Source organism: Empidonax traillii, unplaced genomic scaffold (assembly GCF_003031625.1).
Source record: "Empidonax traillii isolate 1590-97213 ecotype Southwest subspecies unplaced genomic scaffold, ASM303162v1 scaffold4:size3804566, whole genome shotgun sequence".
Taxonomy (NCBI): domain Eukaryota; kingdom Metazoa; phylum Chordata; class Aves; order Passeriformes; family Tyrannidae; genus Empidonax; species Empidonax traillii.
The window spans coordinates 1705379-1725641 of NW_020955197.1; the positions used below are offsets into that span (position 1 = coordinate 1705379).

The 20263-nt window shown below is 38.0% G+C and overlaps 1 protein-coding gene across 7 annotated transcripts in view; it reads left to right on the top strand.

The window, feature by feature from the left end:
- Nucleotides 1–20263, top strand: part of ADGRV1 (adhesion G protein-coupled receptor V1) — a 251512-nt gene that overhangs the window by 174909 nt on the left and 56340 nt on the right. For 6 of the 7 annotated variants that reach the window (XM_027877959.1, XM_027877992.1, XM_027877969.1 and 3 more), the window contains one exon: nt 4335–4513. In XM_027877959.1, the coding sequence (XP_027733760.1) occupies nt 4335–4513 (179 nt within the window). Of the gene's footprint in view, nt 1–4334; nt 4514–20263 lie in introns of those variants that run through there. The other variant, XR_003570537.1, reaches the window with a different exon arrangement.

Consider the following 20263-nt stretch of genomic DNA (forward strand, 5'->3'; position numbering starts at 1 on the left):
GGACAAAGTAATGCTTTTAAGTTGCCTTTTTACTGGCATATCTCAAGATTTGACCCCTCGATTTTGATAGTATTTCAACATGCCTTCCAACATGTTGTGTTGAACTGCAAAAATCACTTATCAGGACAAAAATTTGTATGTCTGGTAACGGTCATTGTTATGTCTCTAATTGAAATCCAGTGTTATTTTTTTTAAGTAGATTCTGTCCAAACCCTAAGAAATTGCATGTCCCATTGCATTTAGTGGAGCCTCTGGCTTCTGTTAGATATGAAAATCTGACAGGACAAAGGTGCTTAAGAGGGAATGCATCACAACCTCTGATTCATGATCTGATAAGAGCCGCCAGGAGTAAAACTCAGAATGAAGAGAACTACCCTTTTTGTAGGTGCAGGTCTTCAACTGTGAATAATTCCTGAACTTTGAAAGACCCCAAAGGAAAGAAATCATCTGAAATACAGATCAACCCAGCCTCAGCTACAGTTCTCTTGACTAGAAATAGGCCCTGAGTTTATATGACTCATTGCAGAGTAAGGATGCCAGGGCATGAAAGGGGTACTGGGGACATCTCTGTGCTCAGATTGGTCCCCATGACTATATTAGTGAATCAAGGGAAAACCACATGGATTTGGGAACTCTACATGCTACTGCCTTCTGAATGGCAAATTTAAAAGGCTGGGTAATTAATGTTTGTATTTCTCAGCATGCTATACTTAATATACATTACTTGTTTTGGAAGGCAGAATAAATCACCTATTTATACTTAAATAGGACTTAAATACTTCCATCTGGGAAAGAGCAAAAATACAAGAACAGATTCTGCATTGCTTGTGCAGCCACTCTGCCCTCTGTGAGACTGCACGGAGTAGTGCATTTGCTTGATCTCTGACTCATATCATACAAATATATTGGTGACAGGCTTGATCACTGCATACAGAAATGGGTGAATGTGATAATCAAGTACAAGCAGAGTGTAGGTATGTGGAACTGAAACATCCAGTTTCAGTTCAGAAACCCCAGACAATTTTAAATGATCAAAAGATATTGAAGCAACATTTCCAGGCAACAGAACTCTAGAGGAAAACACAGATTTGACAGTAGAGTTGGACATGCACAGATTCAAGTCCATGGTCCAGATCAAAGATCTGAAAACAACAATACCCAACCACTCCCTTTGCCACACTACCCTAACCTGGAAGGGACTCCTCCTCCACAAAAGAGACTCCCTTCACCCTGCCTCCAGCAATTATGTGAGGTGGTACAGAGGAACTTCTGGGCCCTGGCCATGTCCCCTCCTGGCTACTGCAAAAATTAACCCTGTTCTGGCTGGAACCAGGACACTGTTCTAGTGGAAGGTGTCCCTGCCCATGGCAGGAGGTGTGGAACAAGATGGTCTTTAAGTTCCCTTCCAGTCTAAACCATTCTATACATCTGTGATTATCACTAAAGATAAATGGATGAATAAATAAAAAAATAAACAAAAGCATCACTGGTTTGGGAAGGTAATTTCCTTTAACTGCCTCATTCTAAAAGAGAAAAGGCTTCACTGGACTTCACATTGTCTCTTAAAAGTATTATATGATTAAATTATTTTTCATTCTACATCAGAACAATCATAACTTGTCCATTTGTTCTTCTACCTGAGCAAGTGGGAAATGGCCTGTACATTTTATTCTTCTGTAGAACTAGTTATTGTTGCAGCATGGCAACAGGAAAGGATTTGCCAAAATTAGCTTCACTGTTATTTAATTGAATAAATTTTGGAGTCTCAAAAAGGGTTGAAGAACATATAATTAGTCAAAATACAAATGTCACTGCAGGAAATTGTGAACAATCCAACTTCGCTTACATCTTTACAGCAGTAAGTCTTCTGCTGTGATAAATGAGGTGAGATATGTAAATGTGTCTAAACAAACAGAGCAAAGCCATGAGATATGATTTTGTCAGAAGCAATTTCAGTCAGATGACTGAGAACAGTGTTCACCAGGTTGTCAGTAGAACCAACAGTCCTTGAGCATAATGGCATATATTAGTTCAAGCATTTTGCTGTCTGGAACTACTTGCAGTCAGGCACAGCCTAGCCAGGACTACACAGACATGTAAGAAGAGTGTTTTTTGACATAAGGAGACAAGCAGGATTTTATAATAAGTTTTCAATCCCATGTAAAAGTCATCAGAACAAACAAATCTTTCCACAAACTGTTTATTTTTTTTTCCAAATGCCATTTTTGTCTGTTTCATATTTTCTTTCTATGCATGTCCAGCAATGGAATGAATAGTTTTTCTGTGTTCTTTCAAAATTTCCAGGATTGTTAAAATTATATGGTAGGGTGTTGCTGTGTTCTTTTAAGGAAAACAAACTTCTCCTTTGTTCATATAGCACCAATCACCAAATGAAAATAAGGAAGGACATACTAATTATTTTATAACTAATAGAATTACAAACAATGGACATAGCTATGAAATTTTATTCTCTGAAAAAGCATTTAAAACACTTACTAAACTAATTTCTTTTTAAAACAAGTCATTGGCATATGCTATGTGATTTATGATGCATGACAGAAAGTATTGTATGTTCATGCTACATAAGTCACAGAAAGAAATCTGTAATGATAGTTCGCTATTGAGATTTACATAAGTAATCCAGAGACAACTAATTAAATACTTGTACTGTCTTGTTCAAAAGGTGTAGACAAGCCCTTGACTGAGGTGAATTTGCAAAATTTCATCAACAAAATAATCCCACTGCAACGGTCTTGTCACTGTGTATGGATTTTATCTATCCTAACCATAAATGGCTGAAAATTAAGCATGTAAATTAACATTATCATATGAAACTGTAGTGTAGACCATGGAGAGAGATGAGTATGCTTGGGTAAGGATCAATGAGTGCCTGAAGGCACCTGTCCTGTCTCCATTGTCTGAGAAGACATGCTTAGAGGCACAAGCTCGGATTAGATACCCTCTCGACAGAAAAAGACAAAATTAATCACTTTTTCAACTCCTGTAAAAGGCCAGAAATTGTTATATAGCGTGTAGCTGGTATAATTGAAGTGGAGAAAGTGAAGAAAAATTTTTCAAAGCATATTTTTATTTTGGATAGTTCAGGGGGTTATTAGAAAGTAGTATGTACATGTACCTTAAAAAAAACTCAGAACACATGAAAGTGTTTCTGCTGTCAATATCTTAAAAGAAAATGCGAAGATCTAAGCAATACTCTTAAGTATTTTGTTTTACTTGAAGTGTTTCCTTACTCATAGTACCAGTTCTTTCAAGAAGTTTCAGTTATTCCACTTCATTTTGATTTGTGTGTGGTTTTAAACTCTTAGTTATGTTGTTTGATAATGACTTGATCATATGAAGACACAGACTTTTAAGATGCTTGTGAATTTACATTCACTTATGTGCAGTTTTTTCTCAAACTCTCATACAAATATTATATAGAACCACAGAACCATTGAACTTTCAGGGATATCTTGAGACTGCCAAGTGCAACACTGTAGCTCAGGTTGCCCAGGACCATGGTCAGTTTGTTTTTGATTATCTAAGGGTAGAGAATCCACAGCCTCTCTGGGCAGCTTGGCCCAATGTTTGATCAAGCCCACAGTAAGCTTTCTTTTGTTCAGATGGAGCTTCATGTACATTAATTTGTGCCCATTGCATTTAGCCCTGCCACTATGCATCACTGAGGAGAGTCTATCTCTTCATCAGTGTCTCCTATCAGATATAGACCTGGATAAGATCCTCCTAACCTCCTCTTTTCCAGGCTGAGCAGTCACGGCACTCTCAGCCTCTCCTCATGGGAGAGGTGCTCCTCCCCTTAATTATCTTCATGGCCCATTGCTGGACTCACTCCATGTCTGTTCTACTGGTGAACCCAGAACAGGGACCACAGCCAGAACCATTAAAGGAGTTTAACGCATTTCCTACAGAACATAACAATAGCATAAAAAGGATTAAATACTGGTCAACTTTAGAAATATTATATGCCAGTCTTTTATGTGAAAGTATGGATATCCAAGTAGAAAGGGATTTTTGCACCACAAAGCTATTTTTGCACTTCAGAAATAATGTTTTCTGCTGAACAGTGTCACTTCCTCTCTGATAGTCTAATTCCGAAACTAATTGTTATATAAAGAATGTATTTCTTTTATAATGTTTCTTTTGATGACTTAAGAGAAGAAAGTGAGGACAAAATATTTATGGTGAAAAGTGTTTATACATACACATACATTGTGACAGAAATATACTACATTATGACCTTCACAGTAATTTGCTTTTTGAGATAGCTAACCATCCACCAAATCTCCTGATTGTTATTCTGCATTATTCTTCAGGCTGTTAATTTCTGGTATGTCCTTGTGATGAATGATGAACACACGGAGCGGCGCTATCTGCTTTACTTCCTTTTGAGCTGGGGGCTTCCAGCTTTTGTTGTGATCCTTCTTCTAATTATCCTGAGAGGAATCTACCATCACAGCACAGCACAGATTTATGGCCTTGTCTACAGTGATCTGTAAGTGTTTGTTTAATAAAGCATGAACTAGGCATTGTACTTGTCGATATTGATTTGTATTTAATTTGCACATAGAGAAGGGGGTGTGCCCACAGCCAAATGCAGAAAGGAGCAGCGGGATTCCTCATTTGGTGGAGATGAAGCAAGTACGTCACCCATATGCAATACAGCACTTTCCCCTCAATTGGGCTTTGCTCCAGTTTCTCCATAGCTCCATTCTGGGACGAGCATTGGCAGAGCTGGCTCAAGCATGTCTGCATGCTGACTAAATTATTTATTCTTTTCTGAGACTGTGCAGTTCCAGGGTAAAGGACAAAAATGGCTACTGCTGCAGGATGAGCAGAAGAGCATGGTTTCCTTCCACTGAATTTCTGTTAAAAAAAACTCAACACCCCATCTCTTAGGTTATTAAATGTATTTTCTGCTAAACACTATTATTACATTATCAAGTCAAATACTGTTCCTGAAGTGTTCCTCTTGTAATACTGGATGTGTTGTGTTTCAAAGGATTCCAAACTTGAGCATTGCTGAGTTGTCAACAATGATCATAGCCCTTTCAAAACTATATATGAGCACAGAAAACTGTCCTAATTAAAACAATACATCTTCACAGAACCAGAGACATTTAAGTGAAGATACACTGATAAGTATTTTTACTCTTCCCTGCCTCTTTTACTCTGGCCCCTTTTGTGGCAAAGCTAATCTATGATGGTAGCTGTTCTAGGATATAAGGCTAATATGCTTATTCACCTTGTGTTGCAATTACATGTTTCATGTGCAGGAAAGAGTAAACACAGTTTCTTTTCAAAACAAGAGAAGAACATACAAATTCTTTTTATGGAAACTCCTTATGGGAGTGCTTTCAGAGTAAAGTCGAACTAGAATATCTGTCTGTCTTTAATAAAAGAGGAAGATACAGTGCATATCGTTCCATTGTAAGAGAACAAAATTCAGTGAGTTTGTTTTGTCACACAAATGGAATTAGTGTGAGAAGTAGATACTTGAATTTAATATCTGTTTAAGTATATACAAATATATATATATTTGTTTCCTTATAAATAGTATTTGTATATACATTTGTGTATATATATCTGTACTGTGCATGCTAGGTAGGGATATCTGATTTAAATCTAAATTCGGTAGCACAAGCTGTCTGGCCATGTTATGTTGGAAGTTTAGTCCCACATTAGTAGATACCATATCTCAACTCAGAAATGTATCTGAGGTCCACAGCAGCAGACCATTGCTGATGTTTATGTTATATCAGGGAGCGCTCCATACCTCTATACCATCCCACACATATTGATGTTTCTTCACAGAAAATGGTGAAAAAGAATGTTGTCTTTTTCGTCGTGGTAAGATGCTTCTTTGTGCATGGTAAACAAAGAAATGTGTGTAACATAATCAAGTTCTTCAATTGCAGTCAAACTGTGGGTTCATGGTACATTATGCAGTGAACCACAGTTTTCCAGCTGTTTCATTCTTGATGTCCATGTCTTATTCTTTCAAAAACCAGGAAAAATCCCTAAATTCTGATAAAATTATTAAGTAGATGAAAATTACTCAGTCCAACTCATTGCTCAAATTAAATATAAATTTTTTACAGCATTCTATCACAGTGGGCAAATGCCAGAGATCATCCCAAACTTAGTGAGTATGCAGCTTATTCCAGCTCTGTCAGTGTGAACACTGTAAGAGATATTTGCAAGAATTTTCATATATAGCATTAATGCTAATTCCTGATTTGAAAAGCACTTTAAGTGTTACTCCTGATTATACAAAAGGATTTTCAAAGCCAGAATGTAGAAAAGAGGACAGATTGAACTGTATCACCTGGTTTGTTTTTTCCAAACCAGGATGTAGTAGTGGAAAAAGTGACGAGATTTGCAAATTCAAGGTCATTACATACTGACTTCAAAATCAGCCTCAGAAATAGTTTGAGAACAATGGTGTGCTGGTAAGGACTCATTTCATGTGAGAGCTGGAAGACTGGTTAAAGTAATGAAAGCATTGAAGCCTGTTATCTTAACTCTCTCCTAAGTGATCACTCCTTCAGGCAACTCATTTTTTCATTACTGTGGTGTCTGACAAACTATTTTGTTCTTAAGCAGAATGCCATGGGCACAGTTAGTAGCCAACAGTATGACTATGCTGACACAAGACCATTTTGTACTTATCCTGAACAAAAAATTATTTGAGCTATGTTGAATTTTATGCTTTAAAGGAAGTATTATGACAGTCTTCCTCCAAATATGATAAATTCTATACAAAGACTCATCTGTTTTTTAGTGGGACTCCTATGCTACAATATAAAACAGTAGTATACTGTTGATTATTTTCATAATGAGCAGTATGTTTTATTCTGGTAAATTTTGTGTATAAATGCAACCAAGTAGCTGGGTTTTTTTTGTTTGGTTTGTTTGTTTGTTTGGTTGGTTGGTTGGTTTTTTTTTAGATTTTAAAGAGCTAAATTCCAGATAAAGATTCCAGATAGAGGCTCTTTCACTCCCCCTTTTTCTAATTCCCCCTTGCTCAGCTGCAAAAGTGAGTCTCTTTGAATAAGATCAAAAAAAGATGCTGATTAAAGGCATTGAATGAAAGAAGTTATGGGATGGGCATTTGCATGGGATGGGTTTGAGTGGAGGAAGAGCGGTCTGGGTATCTGTGAAGGCAAATGTGGAGGTTCTATAAATATCTGATACAATACCTTTACTTAGGAAAGTAATAAGATTTGATCCACTCTTAAAAATATGTATTAGTTCTCATGTCCTGTTTTATAAAAGTATAGTGAGTTATTTCTGGTTCGTGTGTAATAACCATTGGCTCAATCACATCATGAAACTTCAAAGCAGGAGTTTTCTCTGAGTGTAACTGACTTGTAGAAGGAGCTTATAGGCACTTGCCATCTATCCTGTTTTTTGCTTTTTGTGTTATGATAAAAGTCTTAGATGATAGTTAGTCAATCTTTGTAAATGAAAACTCTAATGTGTCTGTCAATTTCAGGTATATTGTCTACTCTAGTCTCTAGTAACTATACTCTAAAATGCTTCCTTGCTTAAGAACTGCAATGATGACTGAAGCATTAGTGGGTTTTAGTGAAAAGGGGGAGGTGTCAATTCCTTTCAGCTGTCTAGTAACTGAAATTTAAGTTTGAACTAAATGGTTTAAAATCACTCTAAAAAATTGTATTATCCTTCTATATTTCTGAGATTTTATGTCATACAGACAATTTACAACCCGTTTGAATTTGCTGTAATCTCTGTTTAAATTATCTTCAAAGGACATAAAGTCTACTGTTTAGTACGCACTGTTTTAATGAAGTATTTCCTCTTGTCATTTCCTATTACAGTGAATGTCGCTGTGACTTTGTGTTGTGAGACAAGTAGAGACCTCAGGATGACCTTTCTCTTCCATTTGTTATGGTTTTGTCCAGAGAAGGGCAATGAAACTGGTTAAGGGTCTGGAACACAAGTCTTACAAGAGGCAGCTGAATGAACTGGGGTTGTTCAGCCTGAAGGAGACTGAGGGGGGAACCCTCTCAGTCTATACCAACCAGAAAGGAGGTTGTAGCCAGATGGGGGTGGGTAACAAGCGACAGGACAAGAGGAAATAGCTGTAAGTTGTGCTAGGAGAGGTTTAGATTGGATGTTGGAAAAAATTTGCTTGTGGAAAGGGTTATAAAGCATTGGAGCTGGCTGCCCAGGACAGTGGTGAAATGGCCATCCCTGGAAGTATTTAAAAGGTATGTGGATGTGTCACTTGGGGACATGCTTAAGTGGTGGGCTTGATAGTACCGAGTTAATGGTAGGACAGGCCTTTTCCAACCTAAACAATTCTATGATTCTGTGATTATCTCTTTCAGGATTATAAACCAAATCATAACTTGTGTTTCTTTACAGAAATTTTCAATACCCTTGAACACTTTAACTACCTCCTTCTCCTTTTGAGAGGAATTTTTCTTATTAAATAAAGAAAAAGTTATGAACAGGCGAGTTCACAAGAAGACAGGAGTTCACCTTAATATCAAATTCCAAATATCACTGTGGTTCCCAAACTTTAGACAGTTCAGCATTTGCTGTTGGCTTGGTATATACAGCTAGACTGCCACAGCCTCATTAAGGTTCTGAATAAGAGTTTAATTTTAACAATATAGTTAAACAGCAGGATATTTTTTCTAGCAGATCTCTTAAAGTACAAAGTTCACCTGGTATGGTGGAAAACATGTGGCAAATTGAAACTCTAGATATTGCCAAAGAGATGTATAGTGCAAAGGAGAGGTGAATAAAGAGAAGAATGTGAAGAATTACATAAAATCTAGCTCTCAGCACTTTCATCCTGGTCACTTGTAATTCTCTTACACTTACAGAACAAAGAAACAAGAAAAAGATCTAAAATAGAAATCCTTGACTGTAAAGTAGCTGTCTAATTTCTCCTGTAACCCTGAACATTTCAATACGGTTTGAAGCTGGTGGAACCACACCCATTTGCAGGGTTTTGCTTTAACTCATCTGTTTCTGAGATCAGAGTCCAGAATTTATTTAATGATAAGTATATCAGTTTTTGTTCACAAACATGAGTTTAAAGGTTAATTATGCTACTTTCACTGGATTTGTACCTACGAGATTTTCCAGAACTGTAAGACATGTTATAAAAAAAATGTACTACTCTAAAATTGTCCAGAATCACAGATCAGAGGAGCTTGAACTTTTAACTCACTTAGGTGATTTAAATCTCCTACATACCTACAGTACTAAATACCTACTCCTAAATACCTACAATAGCATGTTTTTTATAAACTAAAAACTACTCATTACAGCTTTAAGCTTTGAGTCTGATTACATCTTCTTGAAAATGAACTCCCCTAAGAAGGTCAAAGGACATTTTTAATTAGAATATAAGATAAAACAAGTAACCTTTTTGAAAATGAGAAAACTGGAAGTGATTAAACTTAACAGAATAAAAATTCAAAAGTTTATAAACAAGTATCTCTCTGCCCACTGTATGCACGCAAGAGCTGGTAAAGCTGTTTTTCAGGCATGACTTTAGTCATGCTTTAGCCTACCTTTTTTTTTGTTGTAGAAAACTCTATAATTTCCTCTAGTTCCTGGAAAGAGGGGAGTTTTTTGTTCCTAGAGGATTTTGTTGGGGATCAGTGTTGGTCTCAGTCCTGTTTAATATCTTTGTTGATGATCTGAATGAGGGGATTGAGTCTACCAGAAGCAAATTCATGAATAACATCAGGTTGGGTGGGAGTGTTGATCTGCTGGAGAGTAGGAAAGCCCTGAATAGGAACCTGGAGAGGCTGGTTAAATGGGCCAAATCCAGTGGGATGAGGTTCAACAAGACCAAGTGCCAGGTCCTACACTTTGGCCTTAACAACCCCCTGCAGGGCTACAGTCTCAGGGAAGAGTGGCTGGAAAGTGACCTAGGGGAAAAGACCTGGGACTGCTAGTTGACAGCAGCTGAACATGAGCCAGAGCATGTGCCCTGGTGGCAAGAATGGTGCCCAGGATGCCAAGGGCATTCTGGTCTATATCAAAAATAGTGTGATCAGCGGGAGCAGGGAAGTGATTGTCTCCCTGTAGTCAGCACTGGTGAGGCCACACCATGTCCAGTTCTATGCCCCTCAATTCAGGAAGGGCATTGAGTGTGTCCAGGGAAGTGTCTGGATCACAATGAGGAACAGCTGAGGGAGCTGGGGTTGTTTTGCTGGAGAGGAGGAGGCTCAGGGGAGACTTCATCACTCTCTACAACTACCTGAAAAGAGGTTATAGACAGGTGGGGGTAGACCTCCCAGGCAACTAGTGAAACTAGTGACAAAAGGAGAGGACACAGTCTCAAGCTGCACCGGGGTGGGGTTTCACAGGAAGGGTGATTAGATATTAAAATGGGCTGCCAGGGGAGTTGGTGGAGTCCCTGGGTGTGTTTAAGGAAAGAGTGGGAGAGGGAACTAGTGCCATGTTCTAGTAGACAAGTTGTGTTTGGTTATAGGTTGGACTTGATCACAGAGATCTTGTTCAACCTGATTGGTTCTGTTACTCACTCTTTTCCCTCCGTCAGTTTTTCCAGGTTCTATAAGTGTCTCTCTTATAGCAGGATTATTTATTTGCATAAGGGAAGAATGATCTCCCTTCTCAAGAGAACGCCCCTTATAGATTCATTTTCCTCTTTAAAATCCCCTGTGGCAAATAGAGTACAGACTAAGCACACGTGCTAATTCAATATTTTATACTTATAAATAAAATACTTATACAATACTTTAAAATCACGGAAATAGACAGGTGTTTGGTTTCAGTGACAGCACAAAAAAGGTAAGCTAAATGTTCTCATGTCTTCTTTGTATCATATCATCTGTAAAAGTAATGTAAAAGATTGTCCAGTGAAATTCCTTTCTAGAAAAAAGCAAATATTTCTATCTCCTCTACAGACTAGCCCAAGGCAGTGTTTTTTGCAGGAAAGTCATTGAATCTGTGACTCTGCAACCACATTCATGGGGTGGGAAAACAGAAGGCTAAAGAAAGCTGGAAATTACAAACTTTTTGCTGCGACTAGGCGTTACAGCTCTTCTTGTTGCTTACACTGCAGTTTCTCTGAATCAAGCTCTTACATGTGGGGATGGCTCAGGGCACAAAGTAATGTCTAGGAGCTATGGCCAATAGGATCTGGGTAAGAAAGTCCGCAGATTATGCGTTTCAGTATCAGGCACACTGTGATGGGTCAGGAACACCTTGAGCCACGGTTTCTCTCTAATCGTAAGTCTGTCAGTCTGGTGCACTGACCCTTAACCCAATCAGAGAAGTATACTGGGCGCTGCCTTGGGTCTCACCCACTTGTATGACTCTCTCACTGCTGGCACATGTTCTGGGCACAGATCCCTGGCTTACTAGCTCTGCCCTAAAATGGAGATCTGCTTTCTTTAACCCAAGGACCAGTAACAGGAACATTTTAAGAGAAGAAAAAAATATTTAAAAGAAGAAAAAAATCAGTGAGCTGATTTCTGTCCAAATATTTGGATGAAGTCTCATGTCCCCTTTTCCATATTACTTCAAAAGTGCTGAATTTAGTCGTGAGTCTCAGAACAACATTCTTGAATCACCAGACTTTTACAGGCAGAAATAGGTAAGAAAATAACTAAGAATAGCCAGAAGCAGCATTCATGTATTTTAATTTATCTGTCAGACATGCCAAGAGGTAGAGGATTGTATGACAGATCTTTGTGGAATTCCCATCCTATAATGCCTGACCCTGGCTTTATCTTATGTATGGATTTGGAAGTGTCTCCCCACTTGGTACTGACTTTCCACCTTCTGCTTCCTGTTATCCCAGTTTTTCTCTCAGTACACTAGCATATCATCTGGGATTTCAAAGCTTTTGCAAACTGCTGTTGCTAGAGCTCAGCACAGAATGATGGTTGATTATCTGGATGTGAGACCGAATGCTGCACTCAGCTGAAGTTGCGGGGGAGAAAGCCTGCACTTTTCACTGTGGTTTCTCACCATTCACTGGTTTACCCTTCTCTGCAGAGTAAATTAGCCCATGCTCAGCTCTGTGCTACTGTAGGAGAAATGCTTCTGAGGAACCAGAGCTACTTGAGTTATGGTGAGCCAGCATCACAATATAGGCATCCATATAGATATATATACACACATACACACACATATATAGGGAATATACTCAACTTCCCCCACCAGCATAAGCTGAGTGTACAAAGTTTGATGATTCTATATTACGTACTTGTGCTTCATTTTCTAAATTCTTCTGTTACTACTGGTGAAGCTGCCTGATGTGCTGCCTATTGCCTCACTTCTAAATGTGCTAGCTTTAAGTACCTTTCATTTATCCCTCGTTACCAATATATGTTTTCAGTGGAGGAAAATAGTTTGGGACGGGGCAGGTGTTTGAGCACCCTTTATATCTTTGCATATATTTATTGGTAATGTTAAGCAAATGTTAGCACATCAGAATCAGACCTAATCATTGTGCTGCGCTTTTAAAGCATTGAAGTAAAGAAAGAGTAATTCTGCCTTCTCGAACTGATGGAATTTTGAAAAGTGAGTACAGAAAAATATTTATTGTAAAATTCCCAATAGCTATGGGATGGTCAAATTCTGACAAATCTTGGTATCATGGTAAAGGGTTGAAGAGATAGGTTGTTAGGTGAAAGCTGCACCCACTAGTGACCATGCTGCCTGATCCTTCAAACAGGTTCACATGAGGGAATTTTTTGGGCCCAAACAAAACTCCAGGAACTTCTCCAGAGCCTGTGCAGTACTATGGCAGGAATAACAGAGAACATCTACAGGATGAAGGCTTACATCCCTGTTACTGACAGCTTTTGAAAGCTTTATATTTCCTTTTGAGTTGTACAAGAAATTAGCGGTATAGGCTTTCCTCCTTTGTGATCTTTAATTAGCAGAATACAGCCTACTGCTACTAAACCAGCTTTTTCTCACTTATCTGTTTTCCGATAGTTTAGAAATGCCTTCATTTGATACACCAGAATAAAGCAGGAAATGCTAAAATAAGCAATAGTGAGATAACACCAGCAGCTGGTTCTGACTAATCCATTGTCACTGACAAACTGAGTCCGTGTATCTGCCCTCTTGTATTTGATCTTCCTGAAAAAGAGGAGAAAAAATAGTACTTTGTGTTTTGTTTTGCTTTGTTTTTAATTTCACCACGGGATTATTCTGCAATAGGTCAGATTTGTGCTCAGATTTTAATTATGTGAAGTACATGGACATTGACTGTATTTAGTGCAATGAGCTGTACTTTGGAAGACAAACTCTTGTCTATGTGATGTAAAGGCACAAGTAAATGAAAGTATATCTCACTGAACTGTGCTAAGGTACATCTGAGTTGAAGGAATGCAGCTTTAGCAGATTGATTTGTACTTATTATTATTATATTTAATTTGTTGGTAGGGCTTTTAGAAAACCAGTACATCCACAAAAATCTGTTGCATGACATTTTGTTATTCTTGTGAACCTGAACCTCTTTTATGTTTGACAGTTTTCATGTGGAAACATTTCCTTTTTCACCCAGATTTATATTAAATCCTTGGCTTAAAGAAAGGATAAAGTAAGCTCATTAGGAGTGTCAACCTTAAGATAGCACCAAGGAAACATTTTCTTGCATGTGAGAAACTGCAACAAATACTAAATAGTAAAAAAAAAGTCAAAAAATAGCTGTAACAATAGATTGTAGTTTCAAAGCTGTTGATAGTGGCTGATACGCATGAGAAGGAAGCCTTAGATTTAAATAGGAGCAAAGTAATTAAATCAGACACATAACTCCTTATGTAATTTAAAAATTACAGTGTTAGCAAGATCCCTGCTCTAGGAGATTTCAAGGAGGTTTCTTTCAGCTTAGTTGCCTGGTCCAATGTGGAAGGCTGCAAGTCTTCTGGGTGTTCTGGAATGATCTGCCTGGGGTCTCCAGAGTTTCCAGTGCCTTAGAAGTCTCAACTGTATTAATGCAGTGCTTATTCTGGGTCCTTGCTGCTCTTCCTTTGGCACTTCCTTAGTCTTTACTTTCACAGTGGAAAAAAAATTAGGGAAGAAAAAAAAGAAAAAATAAGTATAAAATTATTCAGAAAACTTTTAAGAGAGTCATATTTACTGAAATACAGTAAGTCATATTCTAAAACAAGAGCAGATGAAGTTTTGGGTTATCATTATAGAAAAGAATTGTTTAGGCATTTCATTTTTCCCCTTTTCCCAACTGTTTAGCTCTACAATAACAGCAGCCATAGAGAAAAACAAGGAAATTGTTTTTTTTTCTTTCTTATGCAATAGGTCTGTTTTATTAACAAGACTGTTGTTGCACGCACTGACTCAGACTGAATCTTCTGAAGATCCTGTTCTTTGCTGTTTCAAAATAGCATCTTGGCACTTCTTCATTCTTTGTTTGTGGTGGACTGGATTTTGCACACTGTTTTCTGCTGTCTGTAGTTACTATGTGGGTATGTCCATTAATGAATATGATGCTACTCGTATTGAATTTTGACATGTTGGTTAAGGTGATAGGGTCAGTTGTCTGGCAGCTATTCCCCCAGTGTAGAATTGTCTTTCAAAAAATTGTTGGGAGAATCTGTCCAAATGTAAACAAGCATGAGCAAGCCTTGACTGAATTTCTGGCAGTTGTAATTCTGCTGCTTTCTGAGCTTACATTGTTTAATCAAAATGGTCCAACTGTATTTTCATTACCTTTTTCCCCTCCTTCTTCTTTTTCTCTCACTCTCTTTCCTCTTACTTTGCTGCATAGACAAAAGAAATAAAAAGAAACCTAAATAAAGCCAAAGAGTCAACTTCTAAACATTATCACTCTATAAAATCTGGGAAAACCATTATTAATTTTTTTTTCATTTGAAACTTATATCTAAAATGTAAGTACAAGAATTAATTTTACAATGTAGAATTATATATGAATAAAACGTATGGGCCTGTTTCTGAGTTAATCTATATGAGACATAAACTGATTTAAATTTATCAAACAGAGCTTTCATTTTTGTTCATACCAGACAACATCTTCAGCAGTTGTATCGGCAGTAAGACATTTCTGGTGTTGTTCATTTTCCTGTTATCCTGATGAGGTGACAGAGGCCAAGTGCAGCACTCAATCAAAAGGGTCAGTCTAGCAGTGTTCTGCTTGGGGCAGTAGTATTTCATTATAGAGATTTCAAAATGTGCTTGTACAAGGGTGTGACTTGTTTCACAGCTGCAGTGGATTCTTAGGGGCATCTTTTATGATTCCTCTGAGATTTGTTTTACTTGACCTGTGAGCAGATGATCAGTGTTCCAGAGAAAATCTCCTATTTCCTTTTGAGGAATAGTGATTAAACAAAAGCAAAAGTAACATCATGTTGAAGTCCTTTAGATGAAGCTACAGGAAGAGCCCTCGCCTTTTTATTTTCTTTTTTAAAATAATTCCATAGATATATACAACCTTAATCAACTTTTTTGCTGAAATTATAGGGTGAATTTTTTTTCCCCTGATTTGAGTTCTTGCACCCTGTCTCTTGAGTAAATAGAGCAAATTGAACCAGGAATATTCTACATTTAGACACCAAAATTTGTGTGGTTTTTACCACAAATCAAGATGGATAAGATGGGAAACAGCTGGTAGAACATCATAGCCATGTGTTTGTGACGAGCTTGTACATCATGCAGAGAATAAGATTTGTTGCGAAGGTGCACAGAAGTGTAAGATGAACTTGTAGTTCCAACTAGATATGTTCTGGGGGGAGAGGCTCAGTGCTTGCTAAGGAGGTGTTTCACATCTCTGCTCCCTCATGAAGCATGGGCAGCTGCAAGAAGCAGCTTATTTCCAAGTCTGCTCCCTGCAGCATGGCCAACGTGGCTGACAAAGCTCAACACTGGAAAACATCCTTAGCAAACAGCTGGTGGAGAAGGAGCACTCCACCTGCAACAAATAGGGTGCAGCCTCTGCACTCTGCGGGCTGATAAATTTAGGTTTTTCAGACTGGCTGCGAGGGAACAAACTTGTACTTCCTCCAGAGCAGCAACACTGTGAGTTTCCGCCCTGTGCTGTGTCCTGAACACACTGTACTGAGAGATGTGTCTGTTTGCAAAGCATGGGGGAAAAAAAGCACTATGAAAACCCCAAACATACACAACTCTGAACACTGCAAAAGCCTCTGATAACATCCAGAGATGGAGATTCTGTGACTTCATTGTTTGGTGATGAGAATTAAGACAAGGTTTTAAAAAAACAGCCTTGCTAATATCAGGAAGGGTTTCCTGCAGTTCACTTATCAGCAAGAACGTTTATTTATGTTGGTGTTCCTTGCTTATCAGTAATAGCACCAACACAAGCTTCTGGTAGAAGTTCAGTGAACACTATATTGTTTAAGTGAAACAATAAGTTGAAAAAACCCTGAGAAATCTTTATAAATGCTAATGCATTTTGTTACATTTTTAATTTGTTGTACATGACATTTTCTTAGCTTTCTTAAGTGTCTTGTCTGACTGGTAGAAAACCTACTTATTTTTACAAATTTACTGTGGGACTAGAAGCAACATGAACTGACATTAAATAGCTTCGGATACATATAGTGCAGAAAGAAGTGTAATATTTGCAACTGTTCTGTCTGTCATCTTAAATTTCAGAGTTGCTTTACACATAAGAGATTGTTCTAGGGGACTGGAGCACACTAATATTAGAAAAGGTTTTTTTCTTCATAAAATGTTGCTCCAGCAGAGTCACAGGGTTTTTTTTGAACTTCTGTAATCAGGATGTGTCTCTTAATTTCAATGCAGTCAGCATTTAGGATCCAATTGCTTGCTTTTTGGACCCATTTGTCATAGCTGCCTACATTATTTGATTGGAAGTGAGAGGGAAATTATTTCTAGAAAGAGCACATACATATGGAAATACCACTTTAAAATCTTAAACTGTCTCATTAGAAATTTCCAATGTGTAACAAATACATTTCCAGGATTTTTTTCTAATAAAACTGGAATTCAAGCTATTTTATGATACTGTACTGCAACTCAATTTAAGAAAATCAGACTTCAGTATAAAATCTGAGGCAGTCCATATAATTTGACAAACATGGGTTAAGCAAGTGACAGTGATTTTCCAAAGAATGTAGGAGAGCTTGTTGGCAACCATACCCTGCCAAGATGATGTCAGCAGGATGTCAGCTGTGTCATACTTCTTTGAAAGCTCTCACATCACTGTTTAAGTCAGTTATGGATCAGTGCTACTTTCATCTTGCCATCAGGCCATTTTTTGGAGTTACCTGATGCAAATATAAACAAGATAGCTCTCTCTTCATTATTTTTAGCTACTATTTTGTTGCAGGGTATACACACACACACACAAAATATTTTCTGAGAGGAATCTCTTGCTAAAAGAAACCCTTGCATATTGGAGCATCGTCAAATATAAGCCTGTGCCACATTTCAGTCAGCCTCCACTGCTTAAGCAACTTCACTAGCCTGCCAAGCGTAATTTAGAGTATGGTGAGGCAGCTACAACTTATGCTGACCAATGCAAAATCATTAGTCCCTGCTCAGTAGAAAAATCAGCCCAGCTGGAAGTCCTAGCTCAGTATGCTCACACTGAAGCATTGAGTCATGAAAGGGGAGGTATACTGTGTCTTCCTGAGTCACGGTACCACTGTGCTTCCCTGACAGCGTTCCATTTATTTAAGACATGTCACTTCTTCTAAAACTTGCCAAGGTTAATCATAGTATAATAACCTGGGTTATTATGACTAATGATCTGAGACAAATGCAGAGGGCATCTGACCACAAAGTACAGCTGCCCTAGCCTTTTGGGTCATATTTTGATCAAGGTATCCATGGCCTTCCTTTTCATTCAGGTCACTGTGCAGCTGCAGTGCATAATTTTATTATGACTTTTTTTTTCAATAGTGGCTGGAGTTTTCTGGTTAGGGGTGGGAAAAATCGTGGGAGGGGACACAGCCAGGACAGAGGACCCAAGCTGACCCAAGGGATATTCCATAATATATCATGTCTGCTGAGATATAAAACCTAAAAGAAAGGAGGAGGTAGGGGAGGCATTCCTGGTTAAGTTGTTTGTCTTTTGAAGCTACTGCTACACATACTGAAGCCCTGCTTCCTGGGAAGTGACTGGACATCACCTGCTGATGTGACATAGACCAGAAATCTTTTGTTTTCCTTTACTCTCACACATGTAATCTTTTTTGCTGGCCCAGCCCTCCTCCCCATCTCACTGAGGAGGGGAGTGATAGAGAAGCTCGGAGGGCACTTGGCATCCAGCCAAAGTCAGCCTGCCAAGAGGCTCTAAGGCCTGGAGTAGAGTTGGAGTAGTGTTGATAGACTGTAAGGGATGGAAGGAGTCAAATCTGATGCAGAATGATCAGTAGTGACCTTCTATGACCCAGTCTGCCTCTGCATGGACATTGTTTTAAAAGTACAAAATTGGGATGATACAAAACAGGGTTAGGCATCTTGGATGGTAAGAGGATCCGTGCTTTATCACAGATCCTTAGATCTGTGCTAGTGGATGTCCCCCACAAAGTCAGTACTAACTGCAGATGGGTATTTTTTCTAGATTCTTGTTTTTCTTTTTCACTTACCTGAGTAGACATATTGTGCCAACACTGGACCAACATTTGGTTGCAAAAAGTTGTTTTAAGCAATGTTTACATGAGATTGCATCCATAGAAACAGAGAGACTTGGTTATCTAAGCACTGTCCTGGCAACTGTAATCCCTTTTCTGTTCTTTTTGACCTTACAATAACATCTTCAAAAGCTTTCTAAAAATTATTTTACATCATTGTTTTCTTTCTACACTGCAAATTGGAAATTTTAACCATTTTAGCCTATGCTTAATATATAATAAGTATAGATGATAGAACTATGACTCAATACTGCCATTTAAATGATGTTATTACTCAGGGCACATCTGAAACCAGTGGTTGCTTTCTGAAAGTTAAGGGGGAGAAAAATTAATGCTTTGGATGCCTCCATGGCTAATGTATTGGAATGTACTTTACCCTTTTCAAAAGAAACTAAAAAAATCTTTGCTGACGGGTTGTTTTAGAATTCTCATGTTTATTTCTTATGCAAATCTTTAGAGAGAAAATGTCTAACCACTAGCAGGATGCAAGACATTATCAGTGGAAGCAAAATTTTTGGTAAATGTTATTTTGGATGCTGGATAAAGTAAACACTGCACCTTTAGACAGGAGCTATACATTTGTTTTTCATCCTTGGACATTTGAAGGATTACTTTTCCTATTATGTAGTTTAGATTGTGTAGTGTTTTAGTTGGTTATGCGTATAAATAGCAAAAAGGTTGTAAAAAAAAATACATGTTAGGCATGTTCTCTGTATATTTGCAGGTATCCTGTGCATGTGCATAGCTTGCAGTTACTGGTAATAAAGGGAAGGAAACAGAAGTGTGAAGGATTGAAGGAAGGGGAGAAAGGAGAAGATAAAAGAAAATGAGTAAAATTGAGAAATTACAGTGGAAAAAAAGAAAGCTTAGCTGATCTCTGTTTTGGGCTTAACTCTCTGTTGCCTGGGAAAAGTTTAAAAAGTGTTCACCTGAAGAGAAAGTTTAGAACTGAATCTCAGGGGTTTCATTGAAAGGAATTGTTCAAACAAAGAAACAAGAGCTGCCTAATGCCTTTCATTGTAAGGCATATGCTTTAAGTATTTTATGTGGATTTTTTTTCACCAAGCATTAGTTTCTGGGCTTGAAAGTACCTGTCTAGTTGTATTTGATTAGTATTTTAAGAGGCCTAATCCTCATCCTTGTTGATCTGCTACATGCAATTAATGCCTCCTGTGACTTCCCTGTGAGCCATCAGCCAATCTTGGTATAGTTTAGGCCCCTTGGCTTGTGTTTTCCAGCAAGAAAAATGTATTACAACATGGAGAATTCTGCTACTGCTTTTTGCCTACTTGTAGTTTGCCAATAACTGTCCCTTCCCATTAGAAAAAAAAAAGCACAAACCAAACAACCCAGTATCAGAAGAATTTTTTTCCCAGCATTTTCAGAATACTTTTATAAGACCTCTGATGCTCTTCACAGCTCTGTTGTGAACTTTTTTTCATTCAGTCCGTGTTTTCGAAACATGCGAAAAACAGGCAGTCAAGTTTCAGCTGGGGCAGACTTAATTTCCTTCATAGTATCTGGGAGAGTGCTTTGGACAGTGTTTTGGATTCAGGATGAGAAAACCCTTTACAACACACTGATGGTTTGGCTGTTGATAGTTAGTGTTCATC